The 22,692-nt window shown below is 40.4% G+C and overlaps 1 protein-coding gene, 1 long non-coding RNA gene and 1 other non-coding gene across 4 annotated transcripts; 2 read left to right on the top strand and 1 right to left on the bottom strand.

The window, feature by feature from the left end:
- Positions 1-2,620: 2,620 nt before the first annotated feature.
- LOC148550673 (small nucleolar RNA R71) lies at positions 2,621-2,728 on the top strand. The gene has a single exon (XR_015893559.1). It is a non-coding gene; the product is annotated as a small nucleolar RNA R71 (small nucleolar RNA).
- Positions 2,729-12,013: 9,285 nt separating this feature from the next.
- LOC148550672 (uncharacterized) lies at positions 12,014-18,481 on the bottom strand. 2 transcript variants are annotated; one of them, XR_015892341.1, is made up of 3 exons: positions 18,341-18,481; positions 16,804-17,206; positions 12,014-12,309 (listed from the first exon to the last, which is right to left on the bottom strand). It is a non-coding gene; the product is annotated as an uncharacterized LOC148550672 (long non-coding RNA). The 2 variants fall into 2 exon arrangements; XR_015892340.1 differs by lacking the exon at positions 12,014-12,309 and having other exon boundaries at positions 16,457-17,206.
- A 48-nt stretch (positions 18,482-18,529) lies between these two features.
- MIK (pfkB-like carbohydrate kinase family protein) lies at positions 18,530-21,546 on the top strand. The gene is made up of 2 exons (XM_016311762.3): positions 18,530-19,496; positions 21,098-21,546. The coding sequence occupies exons 1-2, from the start codon at positions 18,579-18,581 to the stop codon at positions 21,371-21,373; spliced, it is 1,194 nt and encodes a 397-aa protein (XP_016167248.2). The 5' UTR covers positions 18,530-18,578; the 3' UTR covers positions 21,374-21,546.
- Positions 21,547-22,692: the final 1,146 nt, after the last annotated feature.

Genomic DNA, 22,692 nt, shown 5'->3' with positions numbered 1-22,692 from the left:
TCTTCTAGAGGATTCTCCGGTCTTAGATGCCATCAATGGTAATGGAAAAACAAAAAAGCTATGCTTTTACCACACCAAACTTAGAATATTGCTCGCCCTCGAGCAATAAACAAAAGAATAGAAGAAGAAGAAGAAGAAATATGGAGAGGGAGAGGGAGATGTGGTTTCGGCCAAGAGGGGTGTAGAGGGGTGTGTTGTGTGAATTTGATGGAGAATGGAGGTCTTTATATAGGGAAGGAAGGGGGGTTAAAGTTCGGCCATATGGGTGGGTTTGGGTGGGAAATTGGTTTTGAATTTTGAAGGTAGGTGGAGTTTATGAGGTAGGTTTATGGGGAAGAGTGGATGGATGTGAGTGGTGGAGAGATGATGGGGAAGAGAGATTGAGGTGATTGGTGAAGGGTTTTTGGAGAAGAGTGTTTATGGGGTTGTGTGAAAGAGAGTGGTGAGAATAAGTGAGTGGAAGTAGTTGGGGATCCTGTGGGGTCCACAGATCCTGAGGTGTTCAAGGATTTACATCCCTGCACCCATTAGGCATGTAAAAATGCCTTTGTACCCAACTCTGGGCGTTCAGCGCCAGGTTGGTGGCCATTTTGGGCGTTCAACGCCCATTTGTGTGCCATTTCTGGCGTTGAACGCCAGAACCATGCCTGTTCTGGCGTTCAGCGCCCAGAAGCTGCCCATTTTGGGCGTTCAGCGCCAAAACCATGCTCTGTTCTGGCGCTGAACGCCAGACAGATGCTCCTCCAGGGTGTGATTTTTCTTCTGCTGTTTTTGATTCCGTTTTCAATTTTTATATTTATTTTGTGACTCCACATGATCATGAACCTAAGAAAATATGAAAAACAATAAAAATAAGAATTAGATAAGCATTGGGTTGCCTCCCAACAAGCGCTTCTTTAATGTCAATAGCTTGACAGTGGGCTCTCATGGAGCCTCACAGATGTGCAGAGCTTTGTTGAGACTCTCCAACACCAAACTTAGAGTTTGGATATGGGAGTTCAACACCAAACTTAGAGTTTGGTTGTGGCCTCCCAACACCAAACTTAGAGTTTGACTGTGGGGGCTCTGGTTGACTCTGCTTTGAGAGAAGCTTTTCATGCTTCCTCTTCATGGTTGCAGAGGGGGATCCTTGAGTTTTAAACACAAGGGAGTCCTCATTCCATTGAAGGACTATTTCACCTCTGTCAACATCAATTACAGCTCTTGCAGTGGCCAGGAAAGGTCTTCCTAGGATGATGGATTCATCCTCTTCCTTTCCAGTATCCAGGACTATGAAATCAGTAGGTATGTAAAGGCCCTCAACCTTTACTAATACATCTTCTACTTGTCCATAAGCCTGTTTTCTTGAGCTGTCTGCCATCTCCAGTGAGATTTTAGCAGCTTGCACCCCATAGATTCCCAGTTTCTCTATTACAGAGAGGGGCATGAGGTTTATCCCTGAACCAAGGTCACACAGAGCCTTAAAGATCATGGTGCCTATGGTACAAGCGATTATGAACTTTCCAGGATCCTGTCTCTTCTGAGGCAATGTCAGTTGATCCAGATCACTTAGTTCATTGATGAACAAGGGAGGTTCAACTTCCCAAGTATCAATGCCAAACAATTTGGCATTCAGCTTCATGATTGCACCAAGAAACTTGGCAGTTTTCTCTTCAGTAACATCCTCATTCTCTTCAGAAGAGGAATACTCATCAGAGCTCATGAAGGGCATAAGGAGGTTCAATGGAATCTCTATGGTCTCTAGATGAGTCTCAGATTCCTTTGGTTCCTCAGAGGGAAGCTCCTTATTGACCACTGGACGTCCCAGGAGGTCTTCCTCCTTGGGATTCACGTCCTCTCCTCTCCTCACAGGTTCAGCCATGGCGCTTATGTCAATGGCCTTGCACTCTCCTTTTGGGTTCTCTTCTGTATTGCTTGGGAGAGTACTAGGAGGGATTTCAGTGATCCTTTTACTCAGCTGGCCCACTTGTGCTTCCAAATTTCTAATGGAAGACCTTGTTTCATTCATGAAACTTACAGTGGCTTTAGATAGATCAGAGACTAGATTTGCTAAATTAGAAGCATTTTGTTCAGAGTTCTCTGTCTGTTGCTGAGTTGATGATGGAAAAGGTTTATTATTGTTAAACCTGTTTCTTCCACCATTATTAAAGCCTTGTTGGGGCTTTTGATCCTTCCATGAGAAATTTGGATGATTTCTCCATGTTGAGTTATAGGTGTTTCCATAAGGTTCACCTAAGTAATTTACCTCTGCTATTGCAGGGTTCTCAGGATCATAAGCTTCTTCTTCAGAAGATGCCTCTTGAGTACTGTTGGATGCAGCTTGCATTCCATGCAGACTCTGAGAGATCATATTGACTTGCTGAGTCAATATTTTATTCTGAGCCAATATGGCATTCAGAGTATCAACTTCAAGAACTCCCTTCTTCATAGGCGTCCCATTATTCACAGGATTCCTTTTAGAAGTGTACATGAACTGGTTATTAGCAACCATGTCAATGAGTTCTTGAGCTTCTGCAGGCGTTTTCTTTAGGTGAATGGATCCACCTGCAGAAGTGTCCAGTGACATCTTTGATAGCTCAGATAAACCATCATAGAATATATCCAGGATGGTCCATTCTGAAAGCATGTCAGAGGGACACTTTTTGGTCAACTGTTTGTATCTTTCCCAAGCTTCATAGAGGGATTCACCTTCTTTCTGTCTGAAGGTTTGAACATCAGCTCTAAGCTTGCTCAGCTTTTGAGGAGGGAAGTACTTGGCTAAGAAAGCCGTGACCAGCTTATCCCAAGAGTTCAGGCTGTCTTTGGGTTGAGAATCCAACCATAATCTAGCTCTGTCTCTTACAGCAAAAGGGAAAAGCATGAGCCTGTAGACTTCAGGATCTACTCCATTAGTCTTAACAGTATCACATATCTGCAAGAATTCAGTTAAGAACTGAAAAGGATCTTCAGATGGAAGTCCATGAAACTTGCAGTTCTGCTGCATCAGAGAAACTAATTGAGGTTTCAGCTCAAAATTGTTTGCTCCAATGGCAGGAATGGAGATGCTTCTTCCATGTAAATTGGAATTAGGTGCAGTAAAGTCACCAAGCATTCTCCTTGCATTGTTGTTGGGTTCGGCTGCCATCTCCTTTACTTGTTCGAAATTTTCAATTAAGTTGTCTCTGGATTGTTGTAATTTAGCATCTCTTAATTTTCTCTTCAGAGTCCTTTCAGGTTCTGGATCAGCTTCAACAAGAATGCCTTTTTCTCTGTCCCTGCTCATAAGAAAGAGGAGAGAAAAAGAAAAGAAGAGGAATCCTCTATGTCACAGTAAAGAGGATCCTTATTGTTAGTAGAAGAAAAGAGGAAGAAATTCGAACACAGATAGAAGAGGGGGTTCGAATTTGGTGATGATGTGAGGAAGAGATGTTAGTTAATGAATGAATAAATAGAATAGGATGAGAGAGAAGGAGGGAATTTTCGAAAATTATTTTTGAAAAGGAGTTAGTGATTTTTGAAAATTGGTTTTTGAAAATTGTTAGTATTTTTTTTCGAAAAAATTTTTAAAATCAAAAATAAAAATAATTAGTTAATAAAAAAGAAATTTTTGAAAAAGATGGAAGATATTTTCGAAAATTAGAGAGAGAGAAAGTTAGTTAGGTAGTTTTGAAACAAAAAGTTAGTTAGTTAGTTGAAACAAATTTTGAAAAGATAAGAGGTTAGGAAGTTAGAGAAGATATTTTGAAAAGATATTTTTGAAAAAGATAAGATAAGAAGATATTTTAGAAAGTAGTTTTGAAAAAGATTTGATTTTTAAAATCACAATTAATGACTTGATTCACAAGAAATCACAAGATATGATTCTAGAACTTAAAGTTTGAATCTTTCTTAACAAGCAAGTAACAAACTTGAAATTTTTGAATCAAAACATTAATTAGTGATGTTATTTTCGAAAATTTGATGTAAAAATAAGAAAAAGATTTTTTGAAAAATATTTTTGGAATTTTCGAAAATAACTAAGTCTTTTGAAAAAGATTTGATTTTTGAAAAAGATTTTGAAAAAGATAAGATTTTCAAATTGAAAATTTGATTTGACTCACTGGTAACAACTTGATTTTTTAAAAATTTTTGAAAAAGTCAACTCAATTTTCGAATTTGATGAGAGAAAAAGGGAAAGATATTTTTTTTATTTTTGAATTTTTATGATGCAAGAGAGAAACACTAAAAAGATGCAATGCATGAAATTTTTGAATCAAAACAATGAATGCATGTATGAATGATATGAATGTCAAGATGAACACCAAGAACACTTTGAATGTCAAGATGAACATCAAAGACACAATTTTGAAAAATTTTTAATGCAAAGAAAACATGCAAGACACCAAACTTAGAATTCTTTAATGCTTACGCACTACGAATTCAAGAATGCACATGAAAAACATGAAAAGATACAAAACAAAAAATCATCAAGATCAAACAAGAAGACTTACCAAGAACAACTTGAAGATCATGAAGAACACTGTGAATGCATGATATTTTCGAAAAAAATTGCAAGATGCATATGCAAGTGACACCAAACTTATAATGTGACTCAAGACTCAAACAAGAAACAGAAAAATATTTTTGATTTTTATGATTTTCTAATTTTTTTGTATAATTTTTTTTTTCGAAAATTATATGAAAAAGAAAAATAAGGATTCCAAAATTTTTAATATGAATTCCAGGAATCTTGCATTCTTAGTCTGAAGCTTCAGTCCAGGAATTAGACATGGCTCACTAGCCAGCCAAGCTTTCAAAGAAAGCTCCAGTCCAAAACACTAGACATGGCCAATGGCCAGCCAAGCTTCAGCAGGTGATCATGGATCAGCAGCAGGTGGATGAGCAACAACTAAATTGCTCTTGATAACAAATTGCAAGCCTCAGTCCAAATGAATTTAGACATGGCTTTACAACCAGCCAGGCTTCAACATGCTTCATGAAACACTAAAATTCATTCTTAAAAATTCTGAAGCCATAGACTAATTTATTTTTGAAAACATTTTTATTTTTTTCGAAAACAGATGAGAGATTTTTGAAATTATTTTTGAAAAAGAAAAGAAAACAAAAAGAAAATTACCTAATCTGAGCAACAAGATGAACCGTCAGTTGTCCAAACTCGAACAATCCCCGGCAACGGCGCCAAAAACTTGGTGTTGTTGCCGGGATTGGGATCTCAGACGATTCTTGGCGCCAAACAGGAACAATTAAGTCCCCGGCAACGGCGCCAAAAACTTGGTGCACGAAATTGTGATGTCCAGGCTCGAACTATTCCTGGCACGTGAGCAACTTGGTATGCGTAATCATGATTACACATTCATAATTTGTCACAACTTCGATACAACTAACCAGCAAGTGCACTGGGTCGTCCAAGTAATACCTTACATGAGTAAGGGTCGAATCCCACGGAGATTGTTGGTATGAAGCAAGCTATGGTCACCTTGTAAATCTCAGTCAGGCAGATATAAAGTGATAATGGTGTTTTCGAATATTAATTAATAAAATAGGGATAGAGATACTTATGTAAATCATTGGTAGGAATTTCAGATAAGCGAATGGAGATGCTTTTCGTTCCTCTGAACCTCTGCTTTCCTGCTATCTTCATCCAATCAGTCTTACTCCTTTCCATGGCTGGCTTTATGCAAGGGCATCACCGTTGTCAGTGGCTACATCCCCTCCTCTCAGTGAATAATATGCTCACGCACCCTGTCATGGCACGGCTATTCATCTGTCGGTTTCCGATCATGCTGGAATAGGATTCACCCTCCTTTTGCGTCTGTCACTAACGCCCAACAATCGCGAGTTTGAAGCTCGTCACAGTCATTCAATCATTGAATCCTACTCGGAATACCACAGACAAGGTTTAGACTTTCCGGATTCTCTTGAATGCCGCCATCATTCTAGCTTACGCCACGAAGATTCTGGTTAGGAGATCTAAGAGATACTCATTCTAGCTTAATTCATGTAGAACAGAAGTGTTTGTCAGGCACGCGTTCATAAGGGGGAAGGATGATGAGCGTCACACATAATCATCACCTTCATCACGTTCTTGGGTGCGAATGGATATCTTAGAAGCGAAATAAGATGAATTGAATAGAAAACAGTAGTACTTTGCATTAATCTTTGAGGAACAGCAGAGCTCCACACCTTAATCTATGGAGTGTAGAAACTCTACCGTTGAAAATACATAAGTGGAAGGTCCAGGCATGGCCGAGATGGCCAGCCCCCTAAACGAGATCACAGGATCAAAATACAATCCAGGATCCAAAGATGGTCAAAAAGACGTCTAATACAATAGTGAAAGGTCCTATTTATAATAAACTAGTCACTAGGGTTTACATGAGTAAGTAATTGATGCATAAATCCACTTCCTGGGCCCACTTGGTGTGTTTTTGGGCTGAGACTGAGTGTTGCACGTGAAGAGGCCATTTGTGGAGTTGAACGCCAGTTTCTGTGCCAGTTTGGGCGTTCAACTCTGGTTTTGGATCCTTTTCTGGCGCTGGACGCCAGATTTGGGCAGAAGGCTGGAGTTGAACGCCAGTTTACGTCGTTTATTCTTGGCCAAAGTATGGACTATTATATATTGCTGGAAAGCCCTGGATGTCTACTTTCCAACCCAATTGGAAGCGCGCCATTTCGAGTTCTGTAGCTCCAGAAAATCCACTTTGAGTGCAGGGAGGTCAGAATCCAACAGCATCAGCAGTCCTTTTTCAACTTCTGAATCTGATTTCTACTCAAGTCCCTCAATTTCAGCCAGAAAATACCTGAAATCATAGAAAAACACACAAACTCATAGTAAAGTCCAGAAATGTGAATTTAACATAAAAACTAAGGAAAACATCCCTAAAAGTAACTAGATCCTACTAAAAACATACTAAAAACAATGTCAAAAAGCGTATAAATTATCCGCTCATCATGGGTCTTTGGGGAACGCCTTATTCAGGTCGGTATAGTCAACGCACATCCTCCACTTGCCATTTTACTTCTTGACTAGTACTATGTTTGCTAGCCACGTCGGATATTTGACTTCCCTGATGAAGCCGGCCTCTAGGAGTGCTTGTACTTGCTCTTCCACCGCTTGAGCCCTTTCTGGACTGAGTTTACGCCTTCATTGCTGTACAGGTCGTGACCCCGGATATACTGAGAGCCTGTGGGACATGAGCTCGGGGTCTATCCCTGGCATGTTGGAAGCTTTCCAGGCAAAGAGGTCAGAATTGTCTCTTAAGAGCTTTGTCAACCTTTGTTTTAAGTTTTCCTCTAGGTTGGCTCCTATGTTGGTATTTTTTCCTTCCTCTTCGCCGACCTGTACTTCTTCAGTTTTTCCTCCTGGTTGTGGCCGCAGCTCTTCTTTGGCTCTCGCGCCGCCGAGCTCTATGGTGTGGACTTCCTTGCTTTTTCCTCTCAGGTTCAGGCTTTCATTGTAGCATTTTCTTGCCAATCTCTGGTCTTCCCGTACCGTTGCTATCCCCGCATATGTTGGGAATTTCATGCAAAGGTGAGGGGTAGACACCACTACTCCGAGTCGATTTAGGGTAATTTTGCCAATCAAGACATTATATGCTGACCCTACGTCGATGACTATAAAGTCTATGCTCAGAGTTTTGGATTTTTCCCCTTTCCCAAAGGTCGTATGAAGGGGCAGGAATCCTAGTGGTTTTATTGGCGTATCGCCCAAACCGTACAGGGTATCAGGGTAAGCTCTTAACTCCTTTTCATCCAACCCTAGTTTTTCAAACGCGGGCTTGAAAAGGATGTCTGCTGAACTTCCCTGGTCTACTAGAGTTCTGTGGAGATGGGCATTTGCCAGGATCATGGTAATTACCACTGGATCATCATGTCCAGGGATTACTCCCTGCCCATCTTCTTTTGTAAATGAGATAGTTAGGAGGTCGGGAGCTTCACTCCCGACCTGATAAACTCGCTTAAGGTGTCTCTTGCGAGAGGACTTGGTGAGTTCCCCTCCCGCAAATCCGCCTGAGATCATATGAATATGTCTCTTCGGAGTTTGTGGTGGTGGGTCTCTTCTGTCCCCGTCATCTCGCTTTCTTTTCCCATGATTTTTCGACCTTTCCATGAGATATCTATCAAGTCGGCCCTCTTTGGCCAACCTTTCTATCACATTTTTGAGGTCGTAAAAATCATTTGTTGAGTGACCATACATCTTATGGTACTCACAGTAGTCGCCGCGGCTTCCTCCCTTTTTGTTTTTGATGGGCCTGGGAGGCGGTAGTCTTTCAGTATTGCAGATTTCTCTGTATACATCCACTATCGAGGCTTTTAGAGGAGTATAAGAGTGATATCTCCTCGGCCTGTCGGGACCGACCTCGTCTTTTTTCTTGGGCTCCCTTTCCCTCTCTTTTATCGAGGGGGTGCCCAGGTCGCCAACTTTGCTCTTGTAATCTGACATTCTCTTCCATGTTGATGTACTTTTCAACTCTCTCTTGTACATCGCTCAAGGAGGTGGGGTGCCTTTTTGATATGGACTGCGAAAAGGGACCTTCTCTAAGTCCATTTACTAGCCCCATGATGACTGCCTCTGTGGGCAGGTCTTAAATCTCCAAGCACGCTTTGTTGAACTTTTCCATATAATCTCGTAAAGGTTCTCCGACCTCCTGCTTTACTCCCAGGAGGCTTGGTGCATGCTTTACTTTATCCTTCTGAATGGAGAACCTCATTAAAAACTTTCGCGAGAGGTCCTCAAAACTGGTGACCGACCTTGGAGGGAGGCTGTCGAACCACTTCATTGCTGCTTTTGACAAGGTGGTTGGGAAGGCTTTGCAACGAGTAGCATCAGAAGCATCAGCCAAATACATCCGACTTTTAAAGTTGCTTAAGTGATGTTTCAGGTCGGTGGTTCCATCATAGAGGTTCATATCAGGGCTTTTGAAATTCCTTGGAACTTTTGCCCTCATTATGTCCTCGCTGAACGGATCTTCTCCTCCCAGGGGCGACTCTTCTCGGTCGCCTCGGGAGTTCTGACCTCTAAGGGAGGATTCCAATTTTAAGAGTTTTTCTTCTAACTCTTTTCGTCGCGCCATTTCCTCCCTTAGATTCCGCTCTGCTTCCCTTTGTCGTTCTAGCTCCTGTTCCAGTTGTTCCAAACGACCTTGGTGGCCATGGACTAGTCCTATTATTTCGGTCGCATGAGGCGGTCCTTCTTTTCCCGATTCGCGTCCCTCCGAGGAGTTCATCTTTGGGTTTTTTAACCCGGAGGTGCCTTCTCTGTGTTGGTCGTTGGCCCCCTGGTGAAGGGTCAGATCTGCGTCATTGTTTTCGGTGTCTAGATTTTCTTGTTCGAAATCTAACGCTGTATGACCATCCTCAGGTGATTTATCCGCCATTACTGGTTGATCTCTCGGGTCCCCGGCAACGGCGCCAGTGTTACGATGGGTAACCGGAGATTACTGGACTGGACTCGTTAGGTTGGCCCAATCGTCTGAGGAGGGAAGCCTTAGAATAGGTTCGCGTCTTTGGAGCCTCCGTCCGACTTGTGAATACGAGCGAGTGGGGGTGGTACCTGCAAAGACACTCCAATGCCTAAGTCAGCAAGGGTGTAAGCAGGTCTAGAGAGTATTAGGACTTAGAGATACCTGAGGGGTGTCAGTGTATTTATAGTGGTAAACCAATAACCACCGTTGAAGTAGTTCCACCTTTTAAGGTGGATAACCGTCCCTTTATGTTAGGGAAGTTGAGATATGGCTCCTGGAAGTGGGTTGAGAGATTTTATGGCAGTTACTCATTTGAATGAGTGTTTATCGGCCAGCTAATCTTCGTTCCTGACTTCTTTAGAGCGAGTCGTGGCAAGAACCGACTTCTTAGGAGAAGGTCGGTGTGGGATGAGGCTCAATCCTTTGGATTGAGCCTTTCATTTGGATCGGGGACTTAGCGTTGGGTCAGGGTACGAACAAGTACCCTATATTTTTTCATAATTTAATATAACAATTTAATTATTTTTAGTAAAAGAGAAAAAGATGACATTATTGAATTTATCATTAGTCGTATAATGTAAAAAACACAAACTGATAACATTATAGGCTTTATTAAAATAGTCTTGTGTCTCGTAAAATTCTGCCCTCTATAGAAATTTTCTTTGATTTATTGAACACTTTGTTTAAAACTTGGCATATATTATGACAGATCATTCTAGTTGGGGGAACTTTCCTTCGAATTTAACTTATCCCAATGAATGAACAGAAAAATAGATTCATAAAGTCACACACAATAAAAAGGAACATGCAAAGAATCCATCTCATTTTTAGAAAAGAGCAACCAGTAGAATCGCATTCCAGAAATATATATTCGCTCCTTTCCAAAGGGTACGGTTGATATAGAGTTACATTTTTTAACTTGGACCTCCCAAAAATATATATCTTTACGTGTTAATATGTCATGGTTACATTATAAATACTAAATAGAATAATCAACAAAGCTAACTGAAAACGTAATTGAAAAGGGAGAAACCACCTCTCTTTGAAGCCGCATAGGTATTAAAAATAAAGATTGATCGTTGAGGTTCCATTTATTTGTTGTCTTAGGAAGGAGTGAATATAGACATAAAGGCACAACACCATCTAAATATATGAAAAAAAAAACACACAAATTTTAGATTTTATTTGATAACAAAATAAACATTAAATTTATCCGTGTGAGTATTATTACTGTTCGGTTATTCGTTAAACCGAATGAGGAAAGATCGTTGTAGGGGAGGATCAGGACATGAATGAGAATGTAGCAGGAGGGATCAAGCCTGCAAATCGTCGTTTGGTCGGCGAGTGGAGTCATCTGGAAGGACACTCCGATGCCAAAGTAAGAGTCCGTATGATGAGACGGCTAATTAGGGTTGTAGCGACGTACCTAGGGAGAGGGGTAGGTCCCTCCCTTCTATTCCTTCTTATCGGGTGGGCCCTTTCATTTGGGCCTAGTTGTCTGGAAGCTTCTGCCAGTTGTCCAGACCTCTGCTGAGGAGGTTGTGTCATGTGAGGGACGCTTGTCGTTTAAGCGGGTCGGGGACCCGTCAGGTTGCGGGTTCGTTGGGTGGACCCCCAGTTCTTGATGAGTTGGGTCAGAATAGTGCCCCCAATGTGTCAAGTCGTAGAACTGACGGTTGGCGCATTAGCTTAGCTCGTGTCTTCGTGTAAAGTAGTCTTCCTCTAATCACAACTTCAACGGCAAGGCTTACGTTTGTAGTGCTCTCTTAGTGTACATGAGTTGCCCCCAACCATTGCTTTGAGATGTCGCTTGGTTTCCCATGCCCAGAGCATTAAATATTCTTTAAGGGTGATTTGAAAGCGCGTGGAAAGGTCTATTCTACCCTTGACCTTTCGCGCCTCTCCCTCTTCAATTACAGTTACCATCCCCATTCATTTCTTTTTCTTTCTTGTAACTGTTACCATCATCTCCTTCGTTGAAACCACCATTTCTTTTGTTGCTACCCTCTTCTCTGTTGTGAATCTGCTCCAACGATCGTTGTCCTCCTCTTGCAATCTTCTATACTCGTTTTTACTAGTAAGTGACCTTTCATTTGCATTATTTGCTTTACTTTTTTGCCATTTTCATGCTGGTTTTCTTGTTTTCTGTTACCTCTAGGATCCAAACTAGTTTTTCTTTTGCTAGATAACTTTCAGAGGGTGCCATAGGTGCCTTTTTCATGGTTTAGGCAAGAATGGTTTAGTATAGGATAAATTAGTTTTGGCCTAGGACCTACCCTCGGCCTCACGATTTAACTTAAGTGGCACCCCACTGTAGGTATGGCGTAGTAACCTTGTAACACCCTAATATTCAAATCCTTATGCTCGAGTCATAAGTTAATGATATTACGGTGGTACGACTCTCAGGTGGATCTTTAATACATAAATATAAGTATAATTGAAAGGAGTATTAATCGAGAAGCCTGAAAAGAGTAAAAATAAAATCGCGAAGTCGTAACACTCACGTATCGATAGATAAAAGATAAAGCGTGAAGCCGAAAGCGATATACAGATAAAGGCACGAAGAAGAATAAGAAAAAGACAATATATAGATGTATACGACATAAGTAAATAGCCACTAGTCGCGTCCCGCGAAGTTTAGGCTGGCTAGGGTACAGTATAACAGTAGTTGACAACAGTATCTCCTAATCTCTCCCAAAGAAACATAAGATCCTCTATAGGCAAGTTCAAAAGAGTTCAATACATATTATAAGCTTTTCAAAATAAAGGTGGAGAGATTCTAAGCAAAATATAAAGTAGAGAAAATAAGGATCTTCACCATCTCTCAGATGAACCACCGCTCACTTCTGAGCACTTGGACCTGTATCTGAAAAACAAGAGATATATACAGAATGAGAACCCCTGACCCATGGGTTCCCAGTACGGTAAAAGTGCCAAATAGATACAATGCATTGTAATAAAAACTCACTAAGCATCCTAGACTTCCTTTCACAAAATATTCATCCTATATTCTCGCTAATCCATAAATAGGCAACTGTTATAAGGGAATGCTAAATCTGATTCATCTTTCTCATGTTTCCTAACTTTCTAACTCTCCAACAAATCAGAATCAAGATCATAAGACAAACCATCACCAGTTATTTTATCTCAACAATTCTATATCAATACTTCATATCCTCACCTGGAGCAAGTGAAATCACTTCACTGCGTCTACCCAGGGAGCTCAAATTATCTCATTCAATAATCGTCATTTTAAATAGATCAGATCATTATTCCATTTCAATAAGAACAGCCCTCAGCGTCAACCGACACCAGCATGAGGGACCTCTCAGTTGTACAAACACAAACAATACAGACAAGTAATACACAATTAAGGTACAAGAAGAACAGGTAGCATATAGTCAGGTAACATAGCATATATGATATAGCAATCCAAAACAAATAGGCAAACCCAAATAATTCAAACATATGCAAATGATGTATGCCTGCCCTATGGCTGATGAGTCTCATCTGTCGGTTATAAAGCCAACCCGATAAGTCTTGGTAGCTAACCATTAGACTGTCCCTCTGTCGTGCATCCCCAACTCGAGTTATTCACAATCATAATCATAGTCACACAATACTCACACTGGTGTTTATTCACGGGGGCGAGCTCATCTGGAACTTTCACAGTGTCCGGCCACACTTACGACATAGGTCAACAGAATCTTAGATCTCAACCTGGAGCAAGTAGAGTCGACCCACTGCATCTACCCAAGGAAATCCGAGACTCAGATAGTTTCAATCTCAAATCATACTCGACTGGGAACAAGTGAAGGATAACCACTACATCTACCCAAGGAGTTGCAAACCAAACCCGGAGCAAGTGGATCAATGCCACTGCATCTATCCGGGCAGGTATATCTCACCACATCCTGGAGCAAGTGGACCAAAGCCACTGCATCTACCCAGGCAGGTGTTTAAAAGCTCAACCTGGAGCGAGTGGAGTAACCATTACTATCGCTACTACCCAAGCATCACAATCTCTGACCTGGAGCAAGTGGGACGAACCATAACCCTTGCATCTACCTGGGGAGCCTCTATACTAACCAACCTAGAGCAAGTGGGACGCAACCACAACCCTTGCATCTACCTAGGAGGTACGTTCTCATATTTCCAGGAGGAATCAAGGAGGGGATCCTAACCTCCCACCATCTCGCTGGGGGCAATTTTACAATACCAGGAAGAACAAGGAAGGGAATCCTCACCTTCCTTCATTTCCCTAGGGTCGCACTTTCGAGAAATGGAACTCAAGATAAAACAATCATTCAAAACTATATTTTCATTTTCAGCCATAAATCAATATTCATCATAGCCATCTGGCTCACAACATAACCCATAACCAGCCAATAATCATTATTAAATACAGCCCTTCGGCTCACGGCATACACCGCACTTCCATCATCACCCTCAGTAGCTCATACAATCATCAATACTCATCATTCATCATTGATTCTCACTTTACTTCGTCCATAAGTTATCACATATCCTAACTTCTTTTCATTACTAGGCATACTATAAAGATTTAAGACTTAGAGGATGAGAATGGAGGCTTAGAAGTCTAAAATTTGGCTTTAAAGACTCAAAAATCAACTTTTGCTGAAAAAAGGGTCACGCATGCGTGTCGCCCATGCGCACGCATGGAAGGTTGAAAAGCAGAGTGACGCGTGAGCGTCGCCCATACGCACGTGTGGGAGTCAGAAAAGCAGAATGACGCGTCTCGCACAAAACCAGCACAGTACCCGCACAACTCTCTGGATTTTCTACGAAGCATTCGCATCCGTGCATCGACGCGTACGCGTCGGCCAGGCGCACGTGTGGGTGATTAAGAATCGAGACTGACGCGTGCATGTCAGCCATGCGTGCGTGTGGAGGCACAATTTTCCAAAATTTTTACTAAGTTAAAAAGCTGTAGAATTACATTTTCAAACCCCAAACTTTCAACACACATAACTTCTTCTACAAAACTCCTTTTTCAACCATTTCTGAACCGTTGGAAAGATCGTTGAATAAACTTTCATAAAAATCCAATTTTGAAGAATTCCAAACTTTGTGGTCCGAGTTACGGGCTGCTAAATTTGGTCAAAAATTAGTTTTTATCCAAGAATAGAAATCACCAATTTTTCTAATGTTCACAAGGCAAATTCATTTCCACTCATCCAAATGACCACAACCCAACTACATTCACATAATTACACTCAACCAAACCAAACCTACCTCCTCTACACAATTTTACCCAAAAACTATCAAATTCCGCACCTCAATTCCTCAAACCTTATTATTCAATAACCAAACCAATTATTCACACATTCAATATCTAAATCCATCCAATCACTTATATCATCACATAATACACATATCAACTTACCTTCCTTACCTCTTTCCGGCCTCTGGCCCAAAATTCACGGCCTCCGGCCCAAATTTACAATTTTAAATACATAGTCCACAAACCAATATTCATCATTCAATTCATCAAATTCTCAACACACTATACATAAAAATTCACACAATTCTCAGCCCAATCATTAATTTACATTACATATCAACTATGCATATTAATACCAACCATTCACATAATCCAAACTTAATCCTAGGAGCATCTAGCCTAGGAATTCTCATCACACCACATGGTACTTAAATGAAACTTAAACCGTACCTCTTGTAGCCAAAACAATTGAGATTCTTCTTGTAAGTCAACACCAACCTCCTAATTGTGCACCAAAATCACCAAATACACTAACATAACCAATTTCACATATATACATCAACCTAGGTTTCATGAAAATGATAAATCACAAGGGTTTGAGGGTTTCTTACCTTAACCCGCAAAATTTTGTGATGAATATCACCAATGGCTCATACTAGAGCACTCCTAAACAACCAAAATCACAACATTTCCTCAAAACCCAAACCAAATTCGAAATATAAGAGAAAAATCGAAATTGGGCAGAGGAGAATTAGATACTCACCACAAAACTTAGATATACTCGGAGAGGAAGAGAAGAGCGACGCGTGGCAGCAAACGACTCGTCAATCGGAGTTCTGTAGAGAAAGTTATGATGAATTGAAGATCAAAGAGAGTTAGAGTTTCTCTCTTCTCACCTCTCTCCTTTCATTACAGCAACAACCACACTAAATGAGGGTTGTGGTGGCTGAATGGCTTTAAGTTAAAGCTTATATATGCTGGGCTTGGATCCACTTGGGCCCAATTCACTTGATTTAGTCCGTTGGCCCAACTTTGGGCCAAAACCTTTAAGATTAGCGTTGTAAATCGCATTTTAAAAATTTCTATCTTCCCTAATTATAAATCCTAATTTCTTAACCTTATTTACTTATAATCACTTTTCTCAGCTGCAGTAGCATATAGATCTTAGCCGGTACTTCCGGTCAAATTTTCAGTGCGCGTTTTTACGCAGAAAACTATGTTTTCCAACTCTGAAAAATTCACTGAATCCAAATATCACTTTTAAATTATCAAATTCCGATTGCTAAATTTTCTAACAATATTCGCTCCTATTTAATTTATTATTTAATTTATTACGGTTTGACCGGGTTTTACAAATCACCTATAAATCATTACACGTGGTGCAGTACCGACATCACGAGCACGTTCTCCAGGGTAACCACGAACTCATGGAGGACTTACAAGAGCTCTGCGACTCAGGAGCATTGTGTGGAGGTGGTCCCGAGGAGGCGAATTACGAACTCCTAGTACCGGCTCGAGGTCATCAAGAAAACTTTCTTCAAGGTGAGACTGATTCGAGGTCATCACCCCTTCTGTCTCACACTTGAAGGAAAAAGGCGCATTCCGACCTACTGGAGCTTTAGCGCCAGCTCCAATTACATGATCAAGGTTACTTACGAGGGTATAGGTCGGCAGAACTGGCAGATTGTCAATGTCTTACCGACAATATTTAGTTCTAATTACAAGAACAAGAAGTGGCTTAATTGAGATTGTAGTAGGAACCAAAACAAGCAAGAATGGCAATGTTCTATTAGAGTATTAAGTGAAAATAATTAACATCTATTTTTTACCTTATACCGTAATTATGCCACTGTAAAATGAGTTTCACTTTAAATTTTTCACAAAATAAATTGTCACTGTGAACTAGTATGCGATGAGGTGTAGTATGGGAATGGATCCTCTCCATTGTTAAAAAAAATTGAGGTGTAAAGTGTGATCTCTAGCCCTTTATTGTTCTCTCTCTCATATTTATTATTGATCCCACTTATAAAATTAATGGTGAGAGATTACACTTTACTCTCTCAATTGTTAAAAAAATTGAGAAGATCCATTTCCGGTGTAGTATTCTCCTCAAACCTGAATGATGCGACCACGAGGGAGGGCGGGAGAAGAGCGGGAGAAGAGCGACGGAACAGGATTATGGGTTATAGAACGCGAGACTCCACCACTTCGGTGACGACGCTCGCAATGGAGGCACGTGGTTGGAGCTCCCGTGCAACTAACGGCGACAATGAGAATCCCGAAAGCGGAGGTTGCGGTGGAGGAACCTAGGGTTTCCTTACAAGGAGATGTTTCTCCTTCGGTTGGCAACTGAACATGGTGCGAGAATGAAAGATTGCTGAAGACTCAACCCAATTGTTTCATCCATTTTTTTTAAGAAGTACTCCACCCGACCTAAAAAACCCAACCCATGAAGCTGTTGTGCAACCCCAACAAACTCAGCTAACCATTCCCATGAGCGCCTACCTTCTCCTGATCCCTGCACCATTTTGCAAAAGATAGTAACACGTGTCAAGAAGAGATGCAGCAAAAAAGAATATCCGTAAATCTATATAAAATTTGATCTGTACACTAGATGGCCTCTTAAAAAAATACTTTTATTTTTGTCCAATTTCCATCACGTGTTTTCATTTAATTCTCCTCATAGAAAAAGCGAATCATGAGTATCTATAAATATTAATTTTTTAAATTAACACAACTATAATATAATCTAATATAATTCAATTAATTATATTAAAATATAGAAAAAAATTTAAGTGTACTAAGAATACCGGTGTTTCAGTTGTTTTAACCGTTGATATATATATATATATATATATATATATATATATATATATATATATATAATTCAAATCAACGGTTAAAATAATTAAAATACCGGTATTCTTGATACACTTAAAACTCTTTTTAAAATATAATCTAAACACAAATTTAACATAATTCACATACACATAAAATTTTTAATATAAATATAAAAAAAATAAAATAAAAATAATTTCAACAAAATAATATAATATAACTTTTATATATAAGTAATGATATTTTAGTAATTTCACTATTTGTAGGTAAGACATGCAGATGCCCATTAAATTTTGTAGGAATTTTATGAGTTTCGTTAATCCTCCGCCGCGGGTAATACCCAACTGCACCCGCTTTCACGGCTATTTTGGTCATTCACAAATATAATATATATAAGAATTTAATTTTGATATATTATTAGTGTAAAATAATTTTATTTTAATTACATAATATCATATTAGTAAAAATAAATACTTTTAATATTTACTCTTGTAAATGGTCATTCAACAAAACGAATACTATTGTACTACTGAATAAAATATTTTACACAATCAGTACATCAAAATTTAACTCTATATATAAATATATTAAATATATAATTAATTTATTTGAAAACTAATTAATATTTAGTATTCCCGCACCATTTTAACTTTTCATATCCTCAGTCTTTATCATGTTTACCAGTTACCACTGTCGACATGCATCAACTAAGCTGATGATCCCATGATTTGATCCATTTTAGTGGCCGATAATAATAATAAAAAAAAAAAAAAAAACCAAAGAAAACAATATAAAAGAGGAGGGAGAGACATACCAAAATTCTGGGCGCCTTGCTGTTGAAAGTAGAAAGGAAGGAAGGCAGGAAGGCAGCAACTAACTAGGTATTGACACCCAAATCACATTTGTGGCGCGCGTCGTCTTCTTCCTCTCCCACCACACCATTCATTCACTCTCTTCATTTTCTTCTTCTTCTATAACAATAATAATGGACTCTCAGAACTCTTGAAACCCCTTCTCATTCTCACCCATGATCCCTTCTCTCCCTCATCACAATGGTTATCCACTCTCCCACCCAACCCCGTTCCCCCACCGCCCCCACCACTGCCGATGGAGGCCTTGTCGTCGGAAACTACTGCCATGACGTCCTCATCCGCGACCACCACGTAACTGCCCACGCCCTCGGCGGCGCCCCCTCCTTCATCTCCCCCGTCCTCCACTCCCTTTCCCTCCCCTTCCTCCTCCTCTCCAAGGTCGGCTCCGACTTCTCCTATTCCTCCGCCACCACCACCACCACCCTCCACCCCCCAATCGTCGTCTCAACCTCCCAAACTACCGTCTTCCACGCTCACTTCCTCTCCGCTACCCCCGACACCACCTCCCTTCCCCCCTCCGGCCACCCCGACCGAATCCTCAAACGTGTCGGATCATGCGATCCCATAACCCCCTCCGACCTCCCCTCCAATTCCCTCTTCCTCTTCGGCTTGGCTGTCGGCGTCGCCGGCGAGATCCTCCCTGAGACGCTCCAATCAATGCTCGACCTATGCAGCGTCGTTTTCGTCGACGCGCAGGCCATAATCCGAACATTCGACCCCGAAGATGGAACGGTGAGCCTCGTGAATTTGAATGAAACGGGATTCTTCCACCTTCTCCCTAGGATCGCGTTCTTGAAGTGTTCGGCAGAAGAGGCGATTTTCGTCGATATTGAGGAGGCGAGGAAGTGGTGCTGCGTGGTGGTCACGTGCGGAAGGCATGGGTGTGAGGTGTTCTGGAAGGACGGGGAGTTGAAGGTGCCGCCTTTTGCTGCGGATCAGGTTGATCCGACGGGGGCAGGGGACAGTTTCTTGGGCGGGTTCGCGGCGGGTATCGTGATGGGTTTGGGTGTTTGGGATGCGGCGTTGTTGGGGAATTTCTTTGGTTCCTTGGCTGTGGCCCAGGTTGGTCCCCCAAAGCTTGATGCCAAGTTGTTTCAGGTTTGTTGCTTTTTTTTAATTCTCTTTGTTCTTATCTTTTGGCCTTGGTGGTTATAATTGAAATAGTAGTGAATAGAAATCATAGGATGATGGTCATAATAGGTGAACGAACTCATTAGAAAATGTTTAACTTGTTTCACATTCAAACGTGTGCGTCATTTTTATGGAGTTGACGAACCTTCTTTCACCGTTAGATTAGATACCGAGGAGGGTTTTTGGGAAGAAGAGGAAAGAAGGCTAGAGCACATTCGATGTAGTTGCTTGCTGTATACGGTGGTCGCATATTGATTAATGGTAGTGTTGGTGTCACTTTGATTTTAGTAACGATAGCTGTTCCGAAACAAAGTTGTGTACAAGAGCAATGTTATGTAATCAAAATGCTTATTGTGGACATTGGACAACTTATCATTTAAGAGTTTAGAAGTCTGCAGGATCCGTCTTGCGGATACATTCTCCCAAAAAAGAGGGTTCCTTTGTGCATTTTTCTAGTACAGAAATAGTATGAAAAACTTGAAATATAAAAAGATCATTCGTTGATTTGAAATTGATTGCGGAGGTCGTTTGGAGAGTGCTGTCATGTTAGTGATGTCAGTTTGAATTTTGGCAGAGATTGATGTTCTGTATTAAAGCTTCTGCATATCCAACTTAATAATACATCCCTATCTTCGAGTGTTAAGAAACCACATATTTAGGTCCACATATAAGTGCGGAGGAAACTTGGGAAAGTTGAATGGGAAATTTATATTCTTGGAGTATGGAATTTTGCTTTGTTTATGTACCATTCTATGTGGGCTACTTTTGCTTTATTCTTTTGCTTTAAAAATGTTAAAATGGGAGACAAATGGTGATCACTCAGCACAGCTTGTATTCTTAGAAATACCTAAGAATGTATTCTTAGAATCTTCAGAGGTGGACATTAGCAGTGGAAACAGGGAATTGTTCTTCATGTAGAAACGGGTTCAATTGTAGAATGATGCTGTCAGAGTTCCCCGTATGAATTTTAACCTTTTGAGTTATGGGGGCTGGCCAAGCATATTAGTGGAATTTTCATTTACAGATATCTATAGTTTGTGAACCATGCTTTGATGCATGGAGATAATCCAGTGTTATAGATCTAGCATACTTTGACAGATAATTTCTGTTAGATCTATACTATTGTATTATCTTTGATGCATCGTGCACCGAGTTATAGTAGGTCATTTAAGACATCCATTTAGTAACAAAAATACATGCTGATTAACTGATATCAGGAATTGGTTTTCATTGATTTGGTTTTGCATATAATACTGGAGTTGCTTTCATTTCCTTGATATCATTATATTGGGAATAAAAAGCGCTGTGCCGTGGATCATAATGTGCAATTTATACTAAGATAACAGTTATTTGGTTATCATTTCGACGTTTGGTTAACATGGTTATAGAAATTCACAATACCACGCAATTAATTTAAATGAATTCAGAACCAGATTTATCAAGGCACGGCTATGCATTTTTTTTCTAACTCTTAACTCCGAATAGTTGAAGAAAATCTTGTTGCATGAAACAAGAGTTTTGTCATGTTGCCCTGGCCCTCACTTATATTTGCATAATACTAATTTCAGGTAGTTAAGGATGAGATGCAGAAAAGGAAGATACAAGACTTCCCCTGCTTAGAAAGAAGAGGTGATTGGTTGGGGTTTCGGGAATCACCTGATCAAGATCAATTCTATGAGTCTCTTGCTGCTACTAAAACCGTAGTTATGTCCCAGATTCAAGAACCAGATTGGAATTTAGTGAGCTCACCAAAGGCGGCGGCAGAGCAGAATAACTCAAAGGCAAAACTGCCACTGAATTACGTTCAAGAGGAACCGATTCCAAGTTGCGATGGCAAACCTTGATCTCATTGATGTTGGAGCTCAAAATGTCACATTCAATTTTCTTGCACTCTTTCATTTTAAGGAACGCTGCATTTTGTACACCTAATTCCACATGTAGCCTAATTGTAGTTATAACTTGTAGTTTTACTAATCACTAATAAGAAATAAAAAGGGAAAGAAAAATATATATCAAATTCAACGGATTGAAATTCCAGTCATTGTGAAATTCCAGTCATTGTGAAATTCCATTTGGACTGGTTGCTGAATTGTGCCTCGATCATGAAATTTGATGATTAGCAACACAATTCCGTTACGCATACACTCCACCACAAGCCATTTGTATAAAATTATTTAGGAGGCATAAAGTAAATAATTTTTATGATAATCGTTAACTGATGAATTGCTTTATTGGTGAAGGCCGTTTTCTTTTTTAATTTTGGCCCAATGTTGGTGTTTTTTTTTTCTAGAAATGGCTCATTTGCTGTGTAACCCGGGTTTATGGGAAAAATAATTTCTGAGATCGAAATTGCGGGATCCAATCAATAAGCCCAAATAGTAGGGGTGAATTGGTAGTTTACCAAAAGAACGTGAGGGCCAACCAAGTTGGGTTGGTCTAGTGGTTAGCTCACTAGTCCGCTTAAGCAAGTGTCGGGGGTTCGAATCCCGCCTTGTGCATGCAGCAACTCATTGGCCAGCGGCAAACCCTTAAATGGAGCTCAGTACTGCGACGGATTAGTCCTTGACCTGCCGGGTTGGGGGATACCGTGGGAAACCAAAAAAAAAAAAAAAAGAACGTGAGGGCCATGTTGGAAATGGAGGTAGAATTAGGGATGTTCATGGGTTAGGTCGGGCCGAGTTTAAATGGAGGTAGAATTAGGGATGTTCATGGGTTAGGTCGGGCCGAGTTTAATTAGACTCCGACTCAGTCCTAAAAAGTTACTGGATCTATTGTGACCCGATTCGAAAGCGATCCGAAACAAACCGAGTTGAGTCAATATAAAAATTTTTTTGAAACAAAGAAGTTCAACAAGAAAGTGGAGCGAACAACTCTGTAAAACAATAAGATAACACCTATTTTAGACATCTAATAAATTATCCTAAGGTTATCTTCGGCATTGCCATCAACAACTAAAGGGATCCTGACTTCTCCACTCCTTGTAGTTGAGAAGAGTCATATTGTTGATTTCCTCTACACATTTTGCTGTATTCTAAAACAACCTCCTATTCCTTTCCAACCATATATTCCAATCTATCGCAAAGAAAATTATGAACCACTTCTTACGCTCCTCCTTTCTAAAGGTTACACCTGTCCAGCTTAGAAAGTGTTCCTTCACCATACC

Source organism: Arachis ipaensis, chromosome B7 (genome assembly GCF_059453495.1).
Source record: "Arachis ipaensis isolate K30076 ecotype BB chromosome B7, ASM5945349v1, whole genome shotgun sequence".
Taxonomy (NCBI): domain Eukaryota; kingdom Viridiplantae; phylum Streptophyta; class Magnoliopsida; order Fabales; family Fabaceae; genus Arachis; species Arachis ipaensis.
Note: the sequence above shows the minus strand (reverse complement) of the source record. Positions and strands in the feature narration are given on the sequence as shown.

Bases quoted from the DNA above. Each gene is read 5' to 3' on its own strand.
- MIK (XM_016311762.3), top strand. From the start codon at position 18,579: ATGGTTATCCACTCTCCCACCCAACCCCGTTCCCCCACCGCCCCCACC. The intron at 19,497-21,097 runs GTTTGTTGCTTT...TACTAATTTCAG, and splicing joins TTGATGCCAAGTTGTTTCAG to GTAGTTAAGGATGAGATGCA.